At 41.3% G+C, this 24126-nt stretch overlaps 1 protein-coding gene across 4 annotated transcripts; it reads left to right on the top strand.

Annotated features, from left to right (window-relative positions):
- The first annotated feature begins 110 nt into the window (after nucleotides 1–110).
- Nucleotides 111–24126, top strand: EXD1 (exonuclease 3'-5' domain containing 1). Of its 4 annotated transcripts, none has more exons than XR_012628857.1 (14): nucleotides 111–308; nucleotides 894–962; nucleotides 1994–2045; nucleotides 3336–3449; nucleotides 3555–3685; nucleotides 4933–5000; nucleotides 6236–6322; nucleotides 7416–7520; nucleotides 7646–7726; nucleotides 11795–11932; nucleotides 14747–14938; nucleotides 17092–17649; nucleotides 18251–18510; nucleotides 19153–19459. XR_012628857.1 is itself a non-coding variant. In XM_074867802.1 (12 exons), exons 1-12 carry the CDS (start codon nucleotides 182–184, stop codon nucleotides 22452–22454), a joined length of 1482 nt encoding a protein of 493 aa, XP_074723903.1. In that variant the 5' UTR covers nucleotides 111–181; the 3' UTR covers nucleotides 22455–24126. The 4 variants fall into 4 exon arrangements, 2 of the variants coding, with proteins under 2 accessions (XP_074723903.1, XP_074723904.1); XR_012628856.1 differs by having other exon boundaries at nucleotides 18363–18510; nucleotides 19153–19458; XM_074867802.1 differs by lacking the exons at nucleotides 17092–17649; nucleotides 18251–18510; nucleotides 19153–19459 and adding an exon at nucleotides 22137–24126.

Genomic DNA, 24126 nt, shown 5'->3' with positions numbered 1-24126 from the left:
AGCAGGCGGCGCGCGGGGCGGCCGCTACCGCCCTCTGTCTGCAGCCCTCCCGCGGGCAGCTTCCCCTCCCTGATTGGCTGTGGGCTCCGATGGTCCCGCCCCCCCGCGGTGTGGGCGGGGCCTCGGTGGCGCCTCAGCCCCTTCACCGCTCTGTCCGGTGGCGCTGCCGTTCTGCGCTGCCATGGCCCTTAGCAGTGAGCGCTTCGGTCCCTTTCTAGAGAAAACCATTAAAATCACCTTAAAATGTGGTGTCTTCCAGGGGGTGCTGTATCACGTCAACTCCGACCGGAGCCTCCTCCTGCGGGCAGGTGAGGCCTGTCGCCGCCGCGGAGGCGGGCGGGGCCGCGCCGCCTCCCGCCGGCCCTTAGGGCGCCCCACGCCGCCTCAGCTGGTGTGAGGGGAGAAGGAGGGGCGCGGGCGGGCCCAGCGCTGCCGGCCTGGTGGCTGAGGGAAGGGAGGGCGCTGGCGTAGGAGCGGCTGGCTCGGCGGTGGGCGCTGTGTCGCGGGTGGCGCAGGCAGCCTCCCACGCCGAGCCTGCCTGCAGCGCCCCGCGGAGCGTCCGCGGGTGCTTCCGGGGAGCCCAGACGGGCACTGGGATGAATAAAACGTACACGTGGATTAGAAGTTGGCTGCACCTGGCTGTGCTTTCAGCTGTGGGACCGTGTAGGTGTAGCAGCCCTGAGTTGTGTCCTGCTTGGTGCACAGCCCTCTTGGGCAAACCCTCTTCCGTAGACTGAAAGAGCTGTTGCTTAAAACCTATTTGTTGATTATTTTTTCGCAGTTAATAGTACTACCTTGTCCTACGGTCTTGCTTTGTTTTGCAAATGATAAGCTTTTACTCCAAACACTGGAACTTGATGAATGTCTGTATCTTTTCCACTCCCTCATTTCAGTGAAGAACTTCGAAACTGGCAGAAGCATTCCAGGAGTAAAGCTGTTTTTTGACCGTGAAATAGTCAATGGTGAGGCTTTTCTCACTTTGGGGCACGGGGGTCATGCTTACTCTTTGTTCAGCATTTTAAATCCAGTTTTTGGTCGCTGTGATGAATTCTTCAGTTGCACAGCTTTCTTTTAAAATCAGTAGGAATTAGAACATAGCATAAATCACACAAGTTTTGTTCCCCAATTATCATAAGTGAAATAATAATAATTCCCCACTTTGTGAAGGTCTTGTGACTGTACTGCATTAAAGCTTATTAGTTAAATGTCCAATAAAACCAGTAATGAAAGTAAATCACTCCAAAAGTAATCAGTTGAGATAAATGTGCCTCCTGTTCACGTTCTGAGGGCAAGTTATATTCAGTGCATGTGTTCTTACATGTGCAAGACTTCCACTAATTGACTCTCCTGGGAAGTTAAATTGTTTAAAGTTCTAGTTAACTTGGTTTTGCTTTTACTTGCACAGGCAAAAGCATCTCTGTTAAATGGTCTGAGCCTCTTTCCATGATACACTACTGATAAGAATATGATATTATTTAAGAAAAGCATTTCTAGTGTATAAAGGTCTTGTGCATTTCTATTGGCATTTGCTTTGCTTTGGGGACAAGGAGCAAAGCACTGAGGGGGAAATAGCTAGAAGGCAGCTACTGGATTTATCAAGTGATAGTAACTGACTCCATTCTGCCTTTTTCCTTGCACCTGCTTTATATGTAATAATCTGTAAAGTAATTAGTTGTAGTTCAATACTGACTTTGGTTTTGGTGGGATGCTAAGCCATTAGTCTTGTTTAAATGCTAGAGTTCAGAAATACACCTTATCTGGACTAACAATGTAAGTTATTTTGTAGAGACTTGTCTATCAGAGTGTATTTAAAATTATTCAAACTATACTTTGAGTTCAGTTGCTTTTTTTTTGCATGTATGGCCATGTCCATACAGTAACAGTTATGGTTCTCTTTTATTTTGGGGGGGGGGGGGGGGGGGGGGGGGAGGGAGATGAGTGTCAAAAAACTGCTTGTTGGTGCTAGAGTATAAATTGTTTGTTTCTATTGCAGTGGAATTGCTGGATGAACCAGATTCAGGGAAGGGAACAGCTACGGTCTCTGAGTATGTTAAAATGTTTCCTTTCTTTCACAGTAGGCGAAGGGGTGGGATGCGCTTGCTGGGGGAGCCACCACTTACATTTAGTATAATACTGATGTTCAGACTCAGCTGTGCCAAGTTTGTATTTCTCTGCTCTAGAGAGGTGAACAAGGTGGTGAGCAGAAGACCTCCACTGTGTAAAAGGGTCTTTCAAGCCATTGCTTACAATTTCCCTCACTCGCTTTTTTCTTTTTTCCTTCACACTAGTGCTCCTAGGTAGAAGAATTTGCTTGGTTTGTTTCCTTGTCAACTTGTGGTTTCAGGGGGGGTTTCCCATGAGCACTTCTTCTGTGGTGGAATAGTTCCAGGACAGTTGCACAGGGAAGATTAGGTTTATACACATGCTCACAAAACATATAAATGTGACTTTGGGAAGCTGGTAAAAATACGTTTCAAACTCCTGCAGACCCATGCTCCAGATGGCTTTTCTTTGAGTCTTGTCACAAGACCACATTTGAATAGTTTATTCTTCCTCTTAAGAGAAGTAGGAATGAAGTGGTGTCTACTGAATAGTCCTTAAAATATAGTTAAGAAGCATCTAGAATTGTGATTAGCAGCAGTTGTCTTGCTTGCTGCGGTCTTGTCTTCTTTCTCCCTGTTAACTAAGCCTACATTCACACATGCTTGAATATACTCACCTCGGTAGCAGACTCCTGTGTTAATCCTTTAAATATACAATATTTATATACAAGATTCTTCAGCTACATCTAAAGGCTGATCAGAAAGGTTTTTTTATGTTTTATTCTATTGAGCTAGAGATGTAATACACATGATGGGAGATACATAATCGTAATGGGATTTTCTATCAATATAAGGAAATTTATACTAGTAACTCATGTTGCCCAGTGAAGTATTCTTGACCTGTTGTAGAAATTAAGCATCTTATATGTGACATCTTTCAGTCAGGTGAATGTTTACTAACTTTTTTTTTTTTTTGTCCTGAGATGCTACCATTTTATATGATTTAATAGTTTCCATTTGATTATAGTAAAGTTGTAGTGGATATAATTGGTTTATGTATTGGTGATCTTGTAAAATTGCCCTCCAATTACAGTAACTAACTGATGGATCAGATATTATTGATTCAGTGTTCAGGCTTAGATATTTAAATTGCATGGTTCTTGGGCTCAGGTCAGGTACTCCATTCTTTGAACTCTTTCTTTCCTTGAAACCATTGCTGACCTTTGCAGTGAACAACTGTTCAGGTTCTGCCTTCACCTTTAAGAATAAATATGAATCTTATCTGAAATAAAGGCCTCTTTGTGCAAAATATACTTATTGTTGGGTAGCTTCAAGATCTTCTTTAAAAACCATGGACACTGGATTAGGAAGTTGCTTCACATCCACCAGTTCACTGTCTGGACACAGGTAGGTGGCATTGGATGAAATAATTTTCTTTATTAAAATGTCCATACTCGTGGAATGTGTACTGTTTTGACTTCTGTGCTATGTATGGTTGCGTTGCTCGTGCAGGTGCACTTCAGCTGATGAAGGGAACAAACAAGCAGACACGGGACCAGAAGATTGTGGCCCCTGGAGTTCTCCTTGTGTTTCCCTAGAGAGCCAGCTCAGACCCTCAGACACCTTAGAATACTCCCTCTCAGGTAACGTGGGTATTAGTTGAGCAGTGTAGTTAGTTTGTCAGACAGCATCTTTCCCAGAAGCTGTGATCAAGTTTGCCTGTATCAGAACAGGATGTATGCTGAAAGAATAGTGGTCACAGAAAGATAGGTACAGAGCTCGTTACCTGCAGATGTGCTCTTTGCCTGCAGATACGTACACAACATCAGAAGGAGACTCATCTGCTTTCCAGAATGTTTCTCCCGTAGCCCTCATCAACTGTGAAAGTGGCTGAGCAGCACAACCGATCTTTTGGAGAAATCAAAGTGCTTCAGCCAGTGAGCATTCCTCTCTGGCGATTGCTTTAATCCTATACTTATTCCTGAAATGTACGTGGCATGATAAATAACTCAGAGCTGAGTCAGACTTTGGTTCTGTGCTGACTGTCACGTGCTTGCATTGATTTGGTTGTGTGGTTCCTGCTGTACACATACACACAGGTACAGATCTAAAATGTGACCGGCTTGTTCTGTTCTCATAGAGCCATGACAAGAGTGCAAGGCCTGTATAAGCTAAAGGAAGGTTAGCTGTGTTTACTTGGCTAGTGTGGGAGAAAATGAGCAAGGATTCATGTGATCTGGGAAGAGCCTTTAAAAATTTGTTCTTACAATCTTTCAATTGACTGTTATTTTAGAGTTTAGAAGATTGTCCTTGTGTTGTCATGGATGTATATTATTAACATTTGCATCTTACTTGAAGAGAAGGGAGAATCTTTAAGGGAACCCTTCTTTACTTGTTCGTTAGACATTGTTAAGCAGATGTTAAAAAATACTGAAATCTGGCTTAAATTCTCTTTGACCCCTTGATCACTTAGCTGTCTGTGTTCTGTGGTGTCACTGTCTGTAAGTTTTGTCTTTGTATAATCATTTTCCTTCCCTGGACAAGCTTGGGAATTGATGTGCTGCTTTTTTTTTTTTTTTTAATGGATGTAATTTTTTAAACTGAAACCTTTTTGTTTCCTTTATGCATCATAACAACAAAAAGTAATGCTGCAACTTGCTTTTAAATAGCCAGTTTTTCTGTTGAAGAACAGAATTTAGGGTCATGCTCTAGACTGTACACAACTGAATCAGACAGTTCAGTAATCTAGTTGGGTGTGTTCAGGAAATAGGGAAGAACTGAATAGCTAAACCAGAAAAGTAGAGTGATGACATAACTAAAATACATATCTGTGCAAAGTTCATGCAAGTAGAGGAAGTGTCTAATGACTTTTTTTTTTTCTTCCTTTTAGAGGAAAAGAGAGAAGAGGATGTGGAGTACACAGTTGTTGATTGTTTCCAGCAGAAATTTGACCCAGCAGTAAGTACTACAGAAAGCTCTTCTGCAGCATATGTGTCTTCAAAGCCTGTTCCGTTCTGTGAGTAGACCCATTAGGTGGCAGGATCGTGAGCACTGCTTCACAACGGCCTACGCTGGAAGTCGCTTTTACAAGACTGTAGTGAAATTTGAGTAATAGGTAGTAACTGACTTTTTTAATTCAAGTAGAAATGGTATCTCTGGTGGCATCAAAGTATGTTTAAAGTGTGCCTATATGCAGGGAAAGAGTGCAATGAACATGAGTTTGCAGTGGGTGGATGTAAACCTGCATCAGTGTGTGTTGGTTGCTGTTTTCAGACTCTACCACCAGTAACTGAGGTGAAGGGTCAGTATTACTATTTAGTGAACATTGTTTTTTGTTTAGGAAGGGAACAACATGAGGATTTGTTGGCTTTTGGAGGGGGAATTGATTGTGTTGGTTTTGTAGGTGTTTGGAACTCCAGACATGCTTAGACCTTTTTCTCTTAAGTCATGTATAGTAACACAAGCAGAGTTGGTAGAAAAGCTTTGTTTCAGAACTTGAAGCCAATGATAGATTTATTATTAAATTTAATAGCGTTTTTTAGATCCCGAATTAGACCAGCAATACTATAGGTCCTCCATGCCATTTTGTCTTGCAGTAACATCAGTTGTGATTTAGATTCTTATGGTAAATGTATTGTACATACAGAGGAAAAAGCTTTTCCCCACAGGAAAAGATTTTGCTGCTTACAGAGGAATCTAATTGTTGCTTGAAAAATAAGCTGTTTTTTTAATTTCTGTTTATGTCCTCTACTCCTGTGTTACATATGCACTACAGGTTGCTTTGTCTTAATTGTGTGAAAACTTTTTATGTCTGAGAGTAACAGGTTTTTCTTTTGTGCCTTAGAAAATGAAAGGAACACCTTCTTTATGTGATCTTAAGGAAGTTCCTAAAACCTACTTAGGAGAGTTTCTTGGGAAGAGATCAGGGGAGTCTATATTCTTTGGTTATCCATAATCTCTGCTAAACCTATCATTGATGTTTCTAGTTGTGGAATTTCCAGCTGTCTGTCTGTAACTGGACTGACACTGTGTCTGGTCCTTTTGGATCAGTATATATCTGAGATTCATTGTGGTTTTGGTCTGTATGTACCTTTTTAAATACGGATCATGACCAGAAAAATTGCAGTTTACTATTTGTCCCTCTGCCTATCGTTCTCTGGCACTGTTTATTTTATCCTTATTTTTTCCATTAGGTGCTGCACCTAAAACAGCAGCGTGTTGTCAGTATAGCAGGAGAAGGTGTTAATTTATGTCGTCATGGAAAACTCTCTTGGCTTGAGGTAAGAGGCAGATATTTCCCAAAATGTGCCACTAAACAGAGGCAGAACTGAGAAACATTTGGGGATTAGCCTATGTTTAAGACTCACTGACGTAACTGTTTTGGTAAGGGATATGATGTTCTTCAAGACAGATCAGGTATTTCATAAAAGACCTGTTACAGAAAGAATTATGTCATTATAAGACAATATAATAATTACTAAACTTATATGTAATATATACATTTGTATATGACAATGTATTTGGTTTGACATCTTTATATACGTGTATATGGGTAGAGATATTACACTTGTCAGCTGTTACCTATTGAAAAACTGCAAGACCTAATCACAATGCCAATATAATTGAAGGTGTAAAATCCATCTAAAGAAGGTAGAGTATCTTAATTAGCTGTGATATTATCAACATCTGAAAAGGAAGGGACAGAAAGGAGAATAGCTTAATATGTTAGCTCAAAATCATCTTAGTTTATTTTTAAATAGGTTTAAAAGTGAGTGTTTATCCGAAGCAAAAACTTGTGTGGGAGTTCATGCTTCAAACCTAACTCATTTATGCAGAAGTAAGCGTCCACAAAATGTTTGCTTTGGTATGGCTAAATTGCTTTCAAATAACAGCTTTTGTTAAACCATAATGAATTTGAACATAGGCAAAACCTCAATTCTATATCCTGTTTGAAATGCTAGGATGGAAAATGATGTCCTTTATTTCTTTGGTAGTAGTCTTTGACAATGAAAGGAATGTCATGGGCACAAGAATTTTGTTGGAAGTGGTTCTTTAAAAGTGGCACCATAATAAATGTAGGAACTTATTTTAAGTACTGTGCATAGGGTTTGTTCTTGATATGTCTCAAAATCCTGTAGTTAACTGTGTATAGTAGACTACTGGGTCGTTCTTTCTAATTATTGCGAGAGTCTCTGAGCATCTCTGGGAAAAACAAGACTTTTTTATGAATTAGCATTAAGGAAGCTAAACCTGCTCTCCCCATCATAAGCCTGTACATAGGAGTTTATGGCTTGTGGGCAACACTGCGCTCTCTCCTACTTTCTTTGTTCTTCTGCCCCTCACTCATTTTCTCTGCAACTGAATTTGTTGTAGATAGCAACGGAGCGCCATATTTTTCTATTTGATATCTTCTTTCTGGGACCTCAGGCTTTCAAAAATGGATTACAAATGGTGCTGGAAGATAAAAACATTGTGAAGGTAAGGGTACAGTGTGTGTGAGAACATTTGTGGTGGCAGAGGTCATATACATATATAATGATCTACCTGCACCAAAAAAGTTGCAGTTGGACACAGATTTGTCTGACAGCTCTTGCTTGCTTCAGGTCATGCATGACTGCCGCTGGATCTCAGACTGCCTCTTTCACCAGTATGGTGTTCTTCTCTTCAATGTCTTCGATACACAGGTACTCTTCAAATACTCTGGTTGGGAACAAAAATTTCAAGGAGAGAAACTTCAGCCTTGTTCAGGGCGTTCTCTCAGAGAAGGTTTAACATTACTAGAATGTGACAGTTGTTGAACCATGTAGTGGTTTTGTTCTAGCTAAAAAGAACCAGCAGGCAAGGCTGATAGTGTTTAGAGCCTTGTGTAGACTCATTTTAAAAGGTAAAAAAACCATCTAATATTAGAAGCAAGTTTAATGTGGTATTTTTTAAGATATATTAACTGGTCTTGATCAAACTTGGAACAACCTGAGGCTACTGTGACTTAAACAGGAGCCAGATCAGCTTGTGCTTTATATTCTTTGCTATTGTTTCTGCCCCTTTCATAAGTGTAGAAACAGATTCAGGCTACAGGTATCCAGCACTGGGAAACACCTGCTAATAAATGCAGTGGTGGAAATGAAAGAACAGGCCAGGTTACCACAAAGATCTGTGTTTGCTGGTGCTGGCCCAGGTAGTTGTGGTAGTTAATGTTGTGTGACTAAAAGGAGAATTAGAGCCTTTTGAGTGAGAAGAAAATAACACATTGGCTGTGATCTTTCATAATAGGCATGGATATGGTATGCATGGTTATGTATGACTTGTCCTTGCCTATATACTGACTTTTCATGTCAGATATAGACTGCCTATAGTAACTCTTCAAAGCCCTAATCCAGGCTATGTAGTAAATTTAATAGAGCAGAGGTTTCTCTCAGTCCCCTTCTGATCTTAGTTTGGCCTTTTGCCCCTAACAATTATGTTATTCCATTACAGGTCAAATATCAGTGTCAGTGTTAAGTCTTGACTGCATGAAAAACGTAGGGGTGAAAATTCCCACCAGTGCTCCAAACTGTACTGGCTAGAATGTGTAATTGATACAGTGGAAATAACTAACCAGAACTATCCACCTGTCTGAGGTACACAGAATTGCACTCACTGTTCTGTTGTCTTGGTATGAGCTGACATGCCTGCCTTTCTTGCACTGATAGATCTCTGGGCTTAGATTCAGTTACTCTCATTTATGGGCCTGAATCCTACTTCTAATGTAAATAAGACGGTGAAGTAGTCTGGTTTTGGCTACCCTGCAGTGTACCTGATATTGTGGGATTAACCTGTCTTGTCTTCTACTCTGTACTGCTGGAGCAAATAACTGCGAGATATTGCTGAGCAAACTCCCATAGATGCTTTTTGTGAAGCACTTCTTAAAGACAGCTTCCCAGTGTTGTTAAAATTGGACCAGACCATGTGCACAAGTGAGACTCTGCTTAAAAACACAGCAATGGAATGAAGAACTCTGGTTGAGATGGGATCCTACCTGCATAATTTGGAAGGCGTTATTTATCCCTGGTTTTGGCCAGTTGCTGCAACTGTTTATTCCTTGTAATAAGTAACCTAATATAATTAACACAACATGTAGAGGATGGCGGTGAAAGGTTCACTGTCTTCCCCACTGATGTTCTTGTAGTACTTAAGCATCACCTGTTGAAGTAACTTTTAATGATAATGTTTGTGGAAGTCTGGTACTGCTGTTTCACAATTGACTGTCTTGGGGGGCAGGGGGTGTCCCTGTTGGGCTATAGCAGCCTAAAAAGCTGCATAGTGAGTAGGCAGCTGGCTGTTGTCGGTACTTACATCCCTGACATTGCCTTCTGGGACACTTCTGCATGCAGAGGGTAGAGCATTCTCACGCTCTGAAATCCCTGCCTGCTCTAAAATGTTGTTGGCTGCATATCTGTGTACTACCAAAAGAAGTAATACTATTCTTCCTAGAGCTGTATGCTGAAAGAATAAAGAAGAATGACTGCTTGAGACTTTCCATGAGACAGAGGTCTGTGTGAGGCTCAACCATAAAATGTACAAGTGAAGAAGTCACTGCTGCTGTCTGGTTCCACAGATCAATGCACATCCACTACTCTTTAGTGTGTTGCAGTTTTTCTGCCCTTGAATCCAAGCCATTAGCATGCAGTGACTTTGGACAAAGATTTTCACACTGAAAACTAAAACATTGTTTTCATTGTGGGCAAGTTTATTCTATAACTCCATTCAGATTAGACTCTTTATGAATATTGATCACAAAGATGCTTTCATTTTTGTTTAAATATTTAAGCCTTTTCTCTCCTTATTTGGAAAGCATTGAAGTTTTTTTTTTCTGAGAACTGCCTCTCTAACCATCTAGAAGAATGGAATATATTTCCATAGATTTGGACATCATCCTTGTTTTGACTTTGAGTAAAAGTAACTGATTGCTTGAGAAGTTCTTTCCTGAGGTTCCACTTCATCTGCGTTTGGCCACTGAGAGTGAAAAGCCAGAGAAAGTTTTAGTGGTCAGAAGTACAATACAAAGGACTGTTCAGTAATGAATGATGGAAACTTCCTTTTTACCTAGGGATTTGTTTTTATAACCCTGTGAAGGTCAGCTTTACCTGGATCTTCTCCATTTTCTTTTCTTCAGTGAACTCATCAGTTTGAATTGTTGCAGTTCCTTTCTCCAGGTATGTTTCCTGCCACTTTGCAGCTGGTGGTTGTAGACTTCTTTGGACTGCAGCAAGGTAGTCAGCCTCGCAGAAGTACAGGGAGTCCTAGTTTCTCTATCGTGCTACTGAGCCTAGGAAGTCTGACATTTCTTTCCTTAGTCCAAGATTGCTTGGTCTACTTGTGCTCTAATGTTTTGCATTTTCTTCATAATACCTTCCTATAATCTTTTATTCCTTGGAAATTCAGTAAATGGATTGGATTGGCACTTTCTTCTGGTAGGCTTAGCAAATACATGGCTTCTGTCCCAGAGAAGGCAGCAGTTAGCTATTTAGCTGATGCCTTAGTGGCAGCCTTAGTCATTAATAAATCATACCAGCTTGTTTGCCTTTGCTGTTGTCAGAGAGAGATTTGGTTTTTTTCCCCAAAGACTTAATAGGTAAGTTAGGAATGGGGGTTTGGTCTTGGAATTTACCCTTGCTATAAGAGGCCAGAAGAGGTCAGTGACAATTCTGTGGTCGCTATTGCAGGGGCTGAGCTGGTGCTGCCAAGCATCTACGTGGTCTGGTCTGGGCAGCACACGGGCAGTGTGTAGCAGAACAGCTCGAACAGTCGCTTCAGCTGTAACCCTTGCAGTAAAACTGGGGCGGCCTGTAAGCTCGTGGTTTTGTTGGTGGGATTGTGGATGCTTGTGTTGAGTGTGGCTCAGGGTTTCTCAGGAGGGAGTAGTAAGAAGAAAAGAAGGGCTATGAGAGGTCAGTGGGGACTTCAGGGAACCAAAATGGGAATCTGGGCTTTTGAGTAGCAGAGGAAGTCTCAAAAGGGAAGAGGAGGGTAGGCTGTTCTAATGACAGATAGCTCAGTCTCAGATTTTGAGTGTGGATGCAGGCTTTTTATTTTTTCCTCTCTGTTCCTCTGGTGAGTGGACTCTTTTCCAAGCTTCCCTTTTCCATGGTCTTCTCTCTGCACCTGTTTCAATAGTCCTACTCATCTTTATGTTCCCTGGTTAGGGACAAGAGTCGGGGCTGTTCTAGCTCTTACTGTAAAAGGGATGAAACCAGGAGGAGGAACGAGCAAACACCATGCTATGCGGTCACTGCTGGAGGCTGTTGTCTTCTTTCCTTCTCACTCTGTATGCTGTCAAAGATGAGTCTTACTGGCAAAATCAGGTTTTAGGCACAAGGTCTTTGACAATTTACATATTCTTTCATCATGTTTTCCTTACGTTGCATCACTGTTTTGGGTAAAAGGCAAAGCCATAAGTATGCTGGGGAAGTATCACTGTATGTTTACTCTCTTCTGATACTGTTCCTAACCACCTGATGTCTGGAGACAAGAGTACTGGGCTAGAAGGAGCCTTAGCCTAATACAACATATATAAGTCATTCTTAGAACTTAATTTACCCTTTTATGTAACTTAACAGCTTTAAGGAGTCAGATTACTAGCTCTGCAACTGCATGCAGTCAAAATGAGGATCAATTTGTTTGCAGTGGACTTTACTTCTAATATGCATCCCCACTGTCAAACCTCCACATTGTTTGCCTTGGGTTAACGGACATATCAATCCCTTCCATCACAGGTTGCTGATGCTCTGCAGTTCTCGATGGCAACAGGTGGCTTCCTTCCGCACCGTGTCTGCACGTTACAGGAGTGTTTGATGCAGCACTTGAAGATACCTTCCAAATGGGATGCCATCATGAAGCAGCAGATGGCCTCAGTGAGTGATTCAGTGAGGCACCTTCTGAAGACTCTGTTGTGAGCTGTGCTTTGCCCATCTTGAGATGTTTCTATCAGGTTTTTTAAGAGCATGGCACTGTGCAGTCTTCAAATTCCTGTAGCTAAGGACATTTTGTAACACTGACTTGGGAAACAGATGCAAGCTTTGGTTGGCATCAGTGCTTGTCCTGGTATTTCCTAATAGCTCATTTGAAATTGGGGTTTTGAAGAACCACAAAGCTTGTACAATAGAGGATATATATAACTTGGGTAAAAAATGTTCCAGATATCATAATATATTTGACTAATTCTGAAACCTAGTTCCAACAGAACAAGTTGGTTAAAATGAATTCTTAATCAAGTAGGGAAAGAGGAAACTTTTATTGCCAGCACTATTAGCATGAAAAAATGAGAGTAGCAATTTTTTTTTCTTGCTTGTGCAGCTCAGCAGCATTTGTCAAATCATTGTTCTCTATTGTCTTCAGTTTTGTTAATCTTTCAGATGGGGAGAAGCAAGGGAAAACTTAATGGGCCAGGAGCTCCTAAAATCTGGGGAATGTAAGCTTGATAAATAGAATAAGACTAGATTATTTCAGTTGTAAGGGACCCACAATGATCATCTAGTCCAACTGCCTGACCACTTCAGGGCTGACCAAGTTAAAGCACGGTATTAACAGCATTGTCCAAATGCCTCTTAAATGCTGACAGGCTTGAGGCATCGACCACCTCTCTAGGAAGCCTGTTCCAGTGTTTGGCCACCATCTCGGTAAAGAAATGCTTCCTCATGTCCAGTCCAAACCTTTGAACCATTCCCGTGTGTCCTACCACTGGATCCCAGGGAGAAGAGCTCAGCACCTCCCCCTCCACTTTCCGTCCTCAGGAGACTGTAGAGAGCCATGAGGTCGCCCCTCAGCCTCCTTTTCTCCCAGCTAGACAAGCCCAAAGTCCTTAGCCACTCCTCATAGGACATTCCTTCCAGCCCTTTCTCCAGCTTTGTTGCCCTCCTCTGGAGCCATTTGAGGCCCTTCACATCCTTCTTGAACTGTGGGGCCCAGCACTGCACACAGCGCTCCAGGGGAGGCCGCACCGCCGCTGAATCCAGCGGGATAATCCCTGCTGGGGACCGGCTGGTTCTACTTACTGTGTGTGATGCACCCCAGGGTGCGGGTTGTCCTCGTGGCTGCCAGGGCACACGGCTGCCTCCCAGTGAGCCTGCTGCCCACCAGCACCCCCAGACCCCTTCTGCAGGGCTGCTCTCCAGCCACTCCTTTCCTAATTTATACTTGTGCCCGGCGTTACTTCATCGCAGGTGCAGAATCTGGCATTTCAACTTGTTAAATTTCATCCCATTAATCGTAGCCCAATGCTCCAGTTTATCTAGATCCCTCTGCAAGGTCTCTTCTCCCTCAAGAGAGTCAACAGCACCTCCCAGTTTGGCATCATCAGCAAACTTGCCAATGGTGCATCCAACTCCTGAACCCAGATCGTTGATAAATATTTTGAACAGAGCTGGCCCTAGAATTGAGCCCTGAGGAATACCACTGGTGACTGGTCACCAACAAGATGTAGCGCCATTCACTACCAACACTTTGAGCTCTGCCCTTCAGCTCGATCTTCACAGAGCACCCCACAAAGCCGCTCATCCCACAGTAGGACAACTTGTCGAGAAGGTTGCTGTGAGGGACCATATCAGAAACCTTACTAAAATCCAGAAAAATTACATCCACTGCCTTCCCTTCATCCACTAGGTGGGTGACGTTATCATAGAAGGACATCCAATTATTTAAACAAATAATATATAAATATGCTAGTGCCAGTCGTGGCATATTTTTGCTGAGTTTTTAACCACCTGATTTCGCTTTTTCAGGGGTGGGGGGAAAGACTTGCAAAGAAGCTATTAAATATGGGAACTAGATACTTAATGAGACCTCACTATATAGGCAGGATTTCACTACTGAATAAGAACAATCTCCTACCAGAGCATTTTCTTCTCCCTTCATACTGGTCTTGTAACTTCCTGAGTAAATTTGAGTGGTTTTGCAGTGCCTGTTCATAGACTTAAAATCTTTCTCAAAAGCATGGATTAAATGTTATTTGATATTGCTATAACAGCTACTCAGTGAAACCTCTAATTTGAACACAGCTGTATTTTTATATAAGTTTTGGAATTCTAATAGTGTCTCTCAAAGTTTCAATTTAGAGCATTCTGTATGGCAAGTCTAAGCCAAGTGACAGTATGCCTTCCTTAGTTTACCAGACCAAATCCTCTTGTCTGAAGACTAAAAGTAGAAAATGACTGTGTAATATGTATGTAGTAAGTATACCAGTGTAAGCCACTCTGTAGTGACAGTTTTGCTCAGGGTATCATGGTCATGCTGCTTAATTGGGGCTTATTTTCATGTTCTTCTGGTTCCAGTTGTGATGGCTGAAGATGTTACTATTCCCAGCTGCTTCCCTGGCTCTTTTGATGGGAGGGTTTTTTTTTCCACTTCAGATCTTTCAGCTCAGCTGTTAGGAATCCAACCTAGTTTCAAGGGTGGGTGAGAGAGAAAGTAGCATTAAATGCTGGAATAGGTGTGTGTTGGTGTTTGGTTTGTTTGGGTTTTTTGAAAATGCAATCCTTCCACCCAAACTCCTTCCTCTTTAACGTGCACAGGCTTCTACACAGATGGCATTAGAAGCTGCAAGCATTCAGTAGCACTAAAAATAGAGATCAGCATTGGGAGATATGTTGTAAACTATGGAAGAATGTGATTAAAAGCTTTGTTACAATTTTTGGTTAAATAACTATTTTCATTTGCATTGGGATACACAGGAGAATCCTGACATATGGTTCTTGAGACCCTTTCCAGCTTCTCTGCTGAAAGCACTTGCTCTGAAGGCTATGTATCTTCTGCTGCTCCGCTCATCTCTAATGGATAAATTGATGTCTGACCTAACAGCTGTAGTAACTGATTATTTAAATGCTTATCAGACTGGGTCTGGAGATCACCTTGAGAGCACAAAGGTAGGTATGCCTTTGCTTGTTCTGTTGGTTAGTGATTTGATTGAAGGTTCTGATGGATAAACTCTGGAGCACCTAGCTACAGCAGCTTCCTTTTCTACAACTGTACATCCTGCTCAATGCCACATACCTGGTTCCCTGTGTGCAGGAAGAGAAGTGATGGTGTCTGTCTCTACCTAGCTGCATTTCATGTTAATCCATTAGCGCAAATCCACCTCAAGCTAGTATTGTGGATGGTGACCTGTAGCTGTTAAGGGACAGGCACGTGTGCCCTCTGTTCACTCTCATCTGAGACTGGGCTCAACAGGAGCTCTGTATGTGTGAGGGTGTGAAGAAGGACAGGCTGTTGTGAAGTGTTGGTAGCTGGAGCTGCCAGAGTTGTTTTGTTATGGTAAGAGCATTTAGTCCTCAAATCTTGTTCTGTTTTTCTCCTATTCTGTCTTCGCCACTGAGCTGTTTTGCATGTACTGGCTGTTTCCGAGAAATGTTGTCTCTTGTTGGTCAAAGATTTTTATTTCTGTAAAAGCATCTCTGAGTTATCTTGTCTTCCTACCTAACAAAAAATAAATCAAGTAACGTTTTTCAGCTTTGGTTACACAGAACCAGTAGTACTGCATGCCCGGATACCTTGGAGTGGCTCTTGGATGGTGGACACTTGTGTAATTGCTAGTTAATTTTTAAAGCAGGGGTGGGGAAATCAGATTTTTGGTCAAGGAGCTTGACTTCCTCCACTAGTGGAAAGAACATGTCCATTTAAACCAAACAAACAGTGGTATTGGTGTGGTCTGTCTCTCTTCTCGATGAAAAAAATCTTAGGAGGGCTTGCAATAACTATGTAAGATACTGCTGGTATTTGGGTGAGAAGTGAATGGTCAAACATCTTCATCACAAAGAGACTGAACTAACATGGTTGAATCCTGTTACTGCTTCACTTTTGCAGTTGTAAATGTCTTGAAATATTTATTAGGAAAAGAAAATGCAGGTCTATCTTCATGGAAGAAGTTGTCTTTTTCTTTGCCCTGGTTTAACAAAGCCCTGGGGCACAGAGTTGAATCCTTTGGGAATTACTTAAGGGCTCAGACCAGTAAATCCCATTATTGAGGATTTAGGAGATTAGTTTAGATAACCACAAGAGGTCATAGTTGCTTCACAGATGGAAGAAAAGAGGTCATAGCTGAAAACCTTTTCTTTATAGAGGAGACCTGCCAAAAAAAAGAAGGTTGTTCATAGTTCTCGGGGGGAAAAAAAAAAAAAAAAATGAGCGTGACTTCTGAATTTCCAATGTGAAATGCATGTAAAGTAGGCATGACACAAGGGAAAAGAACATTCTGTTAAAGTGAAAAGAACACAAATTCTGTTTTGCACTGGGCTATTTGTTTGTAGATTTATTTTTTTTAAAGTGGTACTCAGGTTACTGAAGACAATCCTTTTGTAAATCCATTTATTCTGTAAGATTAGCCGAGGAATTAATTTGATCCTGAGCATTTCAAATGGCATTTTGAAGATCTATTTAATATCACATCTGATAATCATACTTCCTGCAGTTGCTTTAGAGATCTTGTAGTATGGACACTAAAAGTAGCCATTTTCACCATCATTTCACTCTTAATCATTTTCTGTTGTTTCTATATCTTGCGAGAAGATCACACAAATGAAAGTTTCTTCTACTTTATTTAAAATCTGTTTGCAATGCATATTTAAACTCCAAACATGGAGTTTGGTTTAGTTAAATCTGGTCTATGACTTCAGTTTCTTTGCTAAGTAAACAAAGTTGACTTTAAGGGAATCCTTTGCAAGTTGATGAGTTTCAGCTAAATCTGTTTTAAGGGAAAAAAAAAGGCTAAAAAAAAAATATCTTTGTTTGTGCAACTACTAGGCTTTCTGGCTAAGTCTGTATTAATTCCCTGAATCAAAAAGCCTTTGTTCAGATCTGATTCTCAGAATAAAGTAATAGTCAAGATACCACCACACCCCCCATTTATTCTAGTGCTTTTTCATGGATATTTAGAAGTAAAATTTATCTATCACTAAGGTCTGTGTTATGCCTTCTGTGTACTTTGTGGAGCTACAGTTGAAAGTTACCTAGAAAATGCTTTTACTGGACTATTTTACCTTTTTGTATTTTACTGGACTATTTTACTTTTTACACTGACCAGTTCCAATTTCCACTTGTGCTCCACCTTTGGACCCTTGGTGAACAGCAATCTGGTACAATGGGCTTGAATTCATCTCGAAGCCAGTCTCCAACAGCAGCACTGGAGTCCTGTGCTTGACAGCTGTGTCCTCCAGACAGGATCTGGTGCACTTCCAACACTGCTTCAGCAGAAGTGGTGGATCTCCTTGGATTCTGAAGTAAATACTTGTGACAGGGAAACATTTTGGAAACCTGAAATACATTATCTACTATGCTCTCTCCACGCTGGAGAACTGGAAGAGGTGCCTCTGTTGCTGAAGCAGGACTGCAGCAAAGCCAAAGACAATAAATGCTCCAGGGCTGTAAAGATATCTTGCACTACTACTGCTTCTAAATTGGAAGGTGGACATAATTCATGAGTGAACGGGAACCATCTGTGGTATTTCAAGCGTTTACTTGAAAGTTGTGGGAGTGAAAGTCACTAGGCAAGGGAGTCTTCTAGTTAGCACAGCCTCTTTGATTTATAGGCACTTGGAGAAGGTGACGTGATCTGGAAACTGACTAACTTCCATTACTCCAGGTAAGGAAGCCTCTTCTGGGCCCTTCTCTATTCTGTTTTAGTTCTTGGATTGTGCTCTCTGAACAGAACCACCAGGTCTTCAGCCTTTTGACAAAGGGAAAGTTAGTTATGCAGACATGCCTCCTGCAGTGCCTCTGGGCTACAGAGGTGTTTGAATATGTCATACCTGACCAGAGCAATGAACAGAGCCATGCTTCCCTGGCTGCTCCTGTTTCCTTGATCTTACTGAGTAACATCATGTCACAGAGAAGAATGCTTTTTTTCCTTTTCACATTCCCCCAAACTTACAGCAGTCCCATATAAACTATACTTGCAAAACAAGTACACAGATACAGACGGTTTCAATCATGAGACTTCATTAAAAATGAAGTGCTGAAGCACTACATACCCACATTCCTTCCCGTCTCCAGCTGTCACATGTTGAATCGCAGCTCCTGGATCAGGGTTTACAACACTGAACTTCAGCTTGGACTAGCACAGTAACATCCTCTTAATCTTTCCTGGGTCTCTGCCACATTCAGAAGTTCATAGTGCTAATGGCTTTTGTGTGTAGTAACAGTATCAGGATATACTTGGTGAAAAAGATGCTTTGGCTTTCCAGTCCAAGGTTGCCTGTGAATTGAATAAGGCTGAGTAATGACCAATAACGTCGAATAATGACTACTGGGGCAGTTACCTACTCTCTCCTTCTCTTGTTGAATCGTGGGGTTCAGCCTCTGGGAGCAGATCCAGACCAGTATCTTCTCCTCTTGGAAACAGCAGCAAGGAAAAGTGAATACATGTAATCGTGGAGCAAAAGCCAAGCCTGTTTGCTTGCCCTCATGGATCACTGCATCCACTAAGAGTTGAGGGAAGACAACTGTGAGTAAGGCTGATGAATGTAATTGTCAACACCCTTCCTTGGGCTCTCTGTGCCCAGCCTCTGCAGTCAGTTTTCCACATGCATCTCCTCTTCCTCAGTGAGAAGTTTCTGTGTGCTCTAGCACGCCCCCATTAGTGGGAGAATACAGGAACCACTTTCTGGCTAAATGCACAGCTCCTGCTAGGGTCAGATCATCCTTGTGGCCTTCAGCATGTTCAGGAATGCTTGATTTGAGACTTATGCATAATTACACATGCCAGTGTCTAATTTTGCCTTGTTTTTTGAACATGCATGACTGGTGGGGGTTTTGATTTGTTCCAGCCTGTTTCAACAGAAGCTTGTACTTTCCCTTTACTTAAGACAAGTTTTCATAAATAATTTGATGGGAACAAAGTCTTATGTTATCAGAGGCCATGGATAAGCTGGTAGAAATGGAGATGAATGACAGTTTATTGCTTTCACAGCAATAAACTGGTAAGAGCTGAGCAAGCAGCAGTATTTTGTGCAAACAGTATGTTTGAGTCTTTGACTTAGATGTCATAATTCTTGTGAGCAATTGCAGCAGTCACTGGTGGTAGTCCTGGTTTCACCTGAGGTTTCAGCCATCTTTTCTTTCCCTTGATCCCTCTGATGTTTTGCAGGAAATGGCAAAGAAACAGAGTCCTTGTGGTCAGCCAGTGGGCAGCTCCTCCAGCAAGAGTTCGACCTTGCTTCTGGACAGCCAAACACATTCTTTTGTCATTTGGTAGTTGTTTCAGCAGTAACAGAAGATGTACTGAGGAGCTGGCCCATGAGCTGGTATGCCAGGTGGGAGACATGCTGTCAAGGTGGCAGGATGCAACTCCATGGATTAGAGCTTTCCTCAGAAAAGGGTTGTGGCAAAGATGGGGATCATGCACCCTAGCAGTAAAGTATTGCCAGTGGTCCACAGCAGCCAAAAATTATAAAGCAACACCCTTGTTGATGTAGTACTGGGAGAAGATAAGGGGGTGGGGGTGGGGGGGGTGTGTTTGTGGAAGAAAAAAATGAAATAAAAAGAAAGGCATCTCATTGATCCTAACAATTTTGGAAACGTATGCTGACACTTTCTATCATTTCTTGTGCCATTACCTGCAAGTAGTAGTTGAGTCTTCTGAATAGTGGACACTTCCTCTTAAGCAACTGACTTTTTACCCACAAAGCAGATGCAAACCAGTAACTTCTGATCCCCAGTGCTTCATTGTCAAAACCCTCAGCTTCCCTCTTCAGCACCTTTCTCAAACTGATAGTCTTTCTTATGGCTGTGGGGGAGAACTTGACACAAACTTCCCACCCTGAAGGTCTCTGCCGTTTCTGCATTTTCAGCATAACTGTCTGCCAGGAGTAATTGTTCTTCTTATGGATGCAGACATCAAGTAAAATAGGTTTCTGTGCTTCTGCAGCTCTGTCACGAAGAAGGAACTAGTAAAGAAGCTACGTGTGCTAAATTTCTAACTCTCCTTGTAGATTCATATTGTGGTGGTGGTGGTGTTATATTGTTAGGTACTTGGAAATGCAGCTGCATTTTGATGTTTAGGACTTAAATTCAGAGAAGCAAACGCAGCCTGGGAACCCATCAGTATAAAGAAGCAAATGTTCTCCTAGAAGCACAGTCCTTTCTTGTTTGGGTGGTGACCGTTCACAAGCAGAGCTCTGGTACCACAGGGGAGTTGCACACTCCTGTGCAGCAGAGTTGATTTCCCAGTGCACTTAAGGTAAAGATGCAGTAGGTAAGGTGCGGTGCAGCATATAATACCAGATAACATGTTCAGGACATGTGATGGCATAACCACTGCTCTCTGTCTAAATATAACTGCATGCCTGAGCCAGAAGTTTTCCTAATGGGCAGGTGAGTTGGGACTGCACACAATGCATATTAATCATTATGAACATACAGCCCAAATTTTCATGCAACTCTGCTTTAAATGGTTAAGGGCCTGGATCACCTCTCACTGTAGGATACTGTAGCAGTTAGGAAGCTGGATGTATGTTCTTCTGGTTAAAGAGAACTGAAGGTAGGGTGTTTTCAAGTAAGTGCTTGCTCTGCTTTTTTCTGTAATCCTGTTTGAATTATTTAGCCTTCCTCTGGATCTGTGCAAACTTTTAGATGCAGGTTTTGAGGCATGGCTTCCCTTTACAGACGTTGTGGTAACTCTCTTCCAGTGCATCGCATCTGTATATCCTCTCATTCTATTCTTAGTGTTTCTACCAGTTTCTGCTCATACAGACATCTGACTTAGCAGCATGTTTCTTCCTGTATCTTTCCTGGGACCTCCTTTAAACCATCTTCCAGTCCCTGGGTATCGAGGCAGGTTTTAAGCAAGATACTATAGTTCAGCTTTCTTCCACTGTTCAGGAATTTTGGGTGAAATCCATCTTGCTGTTGGTATTAAGTATTTATGGGACAATCTGAAATAGATTCTGGGTATATAATGAATGTTTTTGGTATAGGAATCTCCTCATTTTTTTCATGCTGAATGTAGAAGAGAAAAAATGTTGTGTGTTTTACTGTGCTGCTTTTGTATTCTGATTGCTTGGCCCTGCAGCATGGTTGACATTTTGTGCAACTCTCATGTTTAGAGAAATTTTTCTATGAGTTCTGTTATATTTTTGATAAATATTAATAAAATTATTCTGTCCTGCCCTTTTGTTTTTTCTGTAACTTCATCCTTACTATTTTCTTCACTTGGATGTGTCTTTGCTTTCCTGAAGGATGCTTACTTCATAGTCTCCATCCCCCTAACCTGTAGTCCTGCCAATTTCCTTTCACCTTTCTGTGATCTTTTGCTGTTAGGTAATGTTTGCTCTATGCTGCTTGTATGTTGTCTCTTCAAGTTGTCTTCATGCTACCTGCTAGGATTGAATTTGCTTGGCTGCCTCTTACTACTTTTATCAAGCTTCCTTATTTGTGTAATTCTCCTTTCTACAGCTGAATGCAACTGTGGATTTTTTGTGTTGTTCCTACAAAGATGGTGGGCATTGCAGTGTTCTTTAAGGGACAGATCCTTGAATGTAATATTTTGAACAATGTCCCATGCACTGCTCAGGATGAAATCAAGGAGTGTATCAACTTTCACATACTTCCTAAGCAACTGTTTCACTGATTTGTTAGCTATGTTGGCTTTTTCCATGTAAGTGGTTGTGGGGTTTTTTTTAGCTATAAGATAGAATACCATGGTTTAAAATGAAAAGCTGGGAAAGCTGCCTTTAAGTGGCTCCTACAAGCAACCATGAACTGGTTATGCCTCTTTTGGGGGTTTACAACAACTTCACAGTGCAAAAGGTTCCTCAGGAGACATCTAAAACCTGTATGTGAAGTATTACTTAAATCTTGAAGATCTTCTTCATAAAGGAGTAAACAATAAATGCAAGTCTAATATTTTTCCCTTTGGGTTGCCTTTAAAAGAAAGAGTGGGGGGGGGCTTTTTTCCCCTGAGGTATTGTTTGGGTAAGCAGGTAGTTGATACATTCCACAGATCCAGTGAGAGATGATTGTTCTGTTCCATTTGCTAATTACAGAGGGAGTTCTTACAAGCAAAAGTAGAGCATGTGTATACATATGTATTGATTTGATTTCTTTTCTGTTTCTTTTCTTTTTCCTTATCAGCCCACTTGCATGGAGCTGCCACAGGAGCTGCGTCAGCTGGCAGACATCCAGAAGCTGCGAAGGGAGAAAGCAATCAAAGACTACAGAATGAATGAGGATGGTCTTCTGATCAGACCAGCCATGGAATTCAAAGCGAGAAACGATCCACAGAAGGATGGAAGCTACAGAGATGACAGGGATTGCCTTCCCACAAATAAAGCGGTGTCTCAAATGACAGCCTTCTACAATCAGGATGTAGTTCGTCAAGAAAAGTTTGAAAATCAAAACCAAATGCTGAATTTGTGGAAGAATCTTATACCAACCTCAAGCTGGCTGTAAGAATCTAATACCTGATACAGATGACTTGATGAGCTCATACCGGGTATCCAAATGAAAAAAGGGGCTATTCCCCGTGCAGAAGTGTCAGACAAAAGCTCCTTTCTTTACAATAACAGGTAAACCCATTGTTGAATGGAAATAATGATGGTTTTTCTTTAGAAGGAAATTCCTTCTGTGTTTGACTGTTCTTCTCGAGCTCTATTTTTGAGATCCGTTTTTTTCAAGAGCTATTTTTAATTTTAAAACAGTGACTTTGTTTTTCTTGCATTGTTATCTGACCAATGTCTTAAATTGTATTGGTTCTTTTGTTACCTGTTGCAGATAGGCAAAACTCTCATTCGATATGTAAACAGGGGAGCTTATAAAATGCCTGTTCGTTGAGATTAGAAGGGGTTTGCTTGGAAAAATTAATAAACCTGGCTAACCCATGTGGGCTTGGTTTATATACAGATAAATCTCTTGGCATAGCTATACAAGTCTTTCATAGGAGAGTGAAAAAGATCATACCCTAAATGAACCACTATGCTGGCAAAAACAGCAAAGCGGTGTGCTAATAAAAAGGACTTTTCTGCCAAGTCAGAGTTATTTTAGGCTGAGAAAAGAAGCTTCCCGCTGAAAGTTGTTTGCTGCTCTTTGTCAGCACTGCTGTATCAAACTCGGGTAGATAAGGCTGTAACACTGATGTGGTGTGTATATATAGGCAAGGGTGTATAAATGGGGGAAAAAAACAGTTAAAATAGTTTAAAATGTGTATAGGAATCCCCCCACAAGCAAAATAAGATCTAAATGCAAAACCAGTTTATCTTCAGAATACTTGCTTTGGCTGGTATTCACTGAAAGTAAAGCTCCTCCAACTGATAGTACTATTCTACCAGATGACAAAATTAACATTGGCCATGCCTGAGCCTTGGAACGTTTTTTTGGCCTATCTCTATATTTGACTTGCAAGCAAAGGACTGTAGAAAATTCTTTGCTTTTGAAATTCTGAATTTGTTTCTTTAAATACATAAAAAATGCTGCATGTTTTGCCATTCAAATGCTTCAGACAGGGTGGGGAACACCTTAAGTCTATGGAAAGTTTTGTTCTTAGGGCTGTGGCTATGAGTATTGGTAACTGCTGATGAACAACATGAAATGGGGAAGAATGGAAGAGATAAGTCACTGTCCCGACCAGACTGCAGTCCAAGAACGATCTGGGCATCAGGCTGCAAATTTAGTTATTAGTTAGTAGTAGTGTTAGTAGTAACTATGTTTTAGTAGTAACCAGTAACACCACCTTGCAAGGGACAGGATGTCTCTGTGGGAGTAGGCACCAATACCTATTTGAGCTGGTTTTCTGTGGATGTAAATTGGTGTGAGTAGCTGCTTATGATGTATCTGTGGGTATTTCTTTTAAATATTGTTAGGGGAAATGTGTGTTGGTGTTTTGGTGTTTTTTCCACTCCACAAAGAGTACTAGACCAGCAGTATTTAAATAAGTCTCTTCTTTGAAACTACAGATAGGACTTGCTCACTTCCAGGAATGGCAGAAAAACTTCCAAGGTTTGCTCTTTATCACTGCATTTTCTACTTTTTTTTTTTTTTTGTAAACCCTTAACAGTATTCTCTAATCAAACTGTATAGTTCCTTTTGTCTCAGTTCACTTTAGAAAAATAAAACAGGTTTGAAGCAA

The sequence above is a fragment of the Strix uralensis genome, chromosome 4, assembly GCF_047716275.1.
Source record: "Strix uralensis isolate ZFMK-TIS-50842 chromosome 4, bStrUra1, whole genome shotgun sequence".
NCBI classification, from domain to species: domain Eukaryota; kingdom Metazoa; phylum Chordata; class Aves; order Strigiformes; family Strigidae; genus Strix; species Strix uralensis.
Note: the sequence above shows the minus strand (reverse complement) of the source record. Positions and strands in the feature narration are given on the sequence as shown.

What these genes read in the sequence shown, in the direction of transcription:
- EXD1 (XM_074867802.1), top strand. Translation starts at nt 182, where the DNA reads ATGGCCCTTAGCAGTGAGCGCTTCGGTCCCTTTCTAGAGAAAACCATT. An exon ending in GAAAACTCTCTTGGCTTGAG is followed by an intron (nt 6,323 to 7,415) that starts GTAAGAGGCAGA and finishes AATTTGTTGTAG; the next exon opens with ATAGCAACGGAGCGCCATAT. An exon ending in TGAAGCAGCAGATGGCCTCA is followed by an intron (nt 11,933 to 14,746) that starts GTGAGTGATTCA and finishes TGGGATACACAG; the next exon opens with GAGAATCCTGACATATGGTT.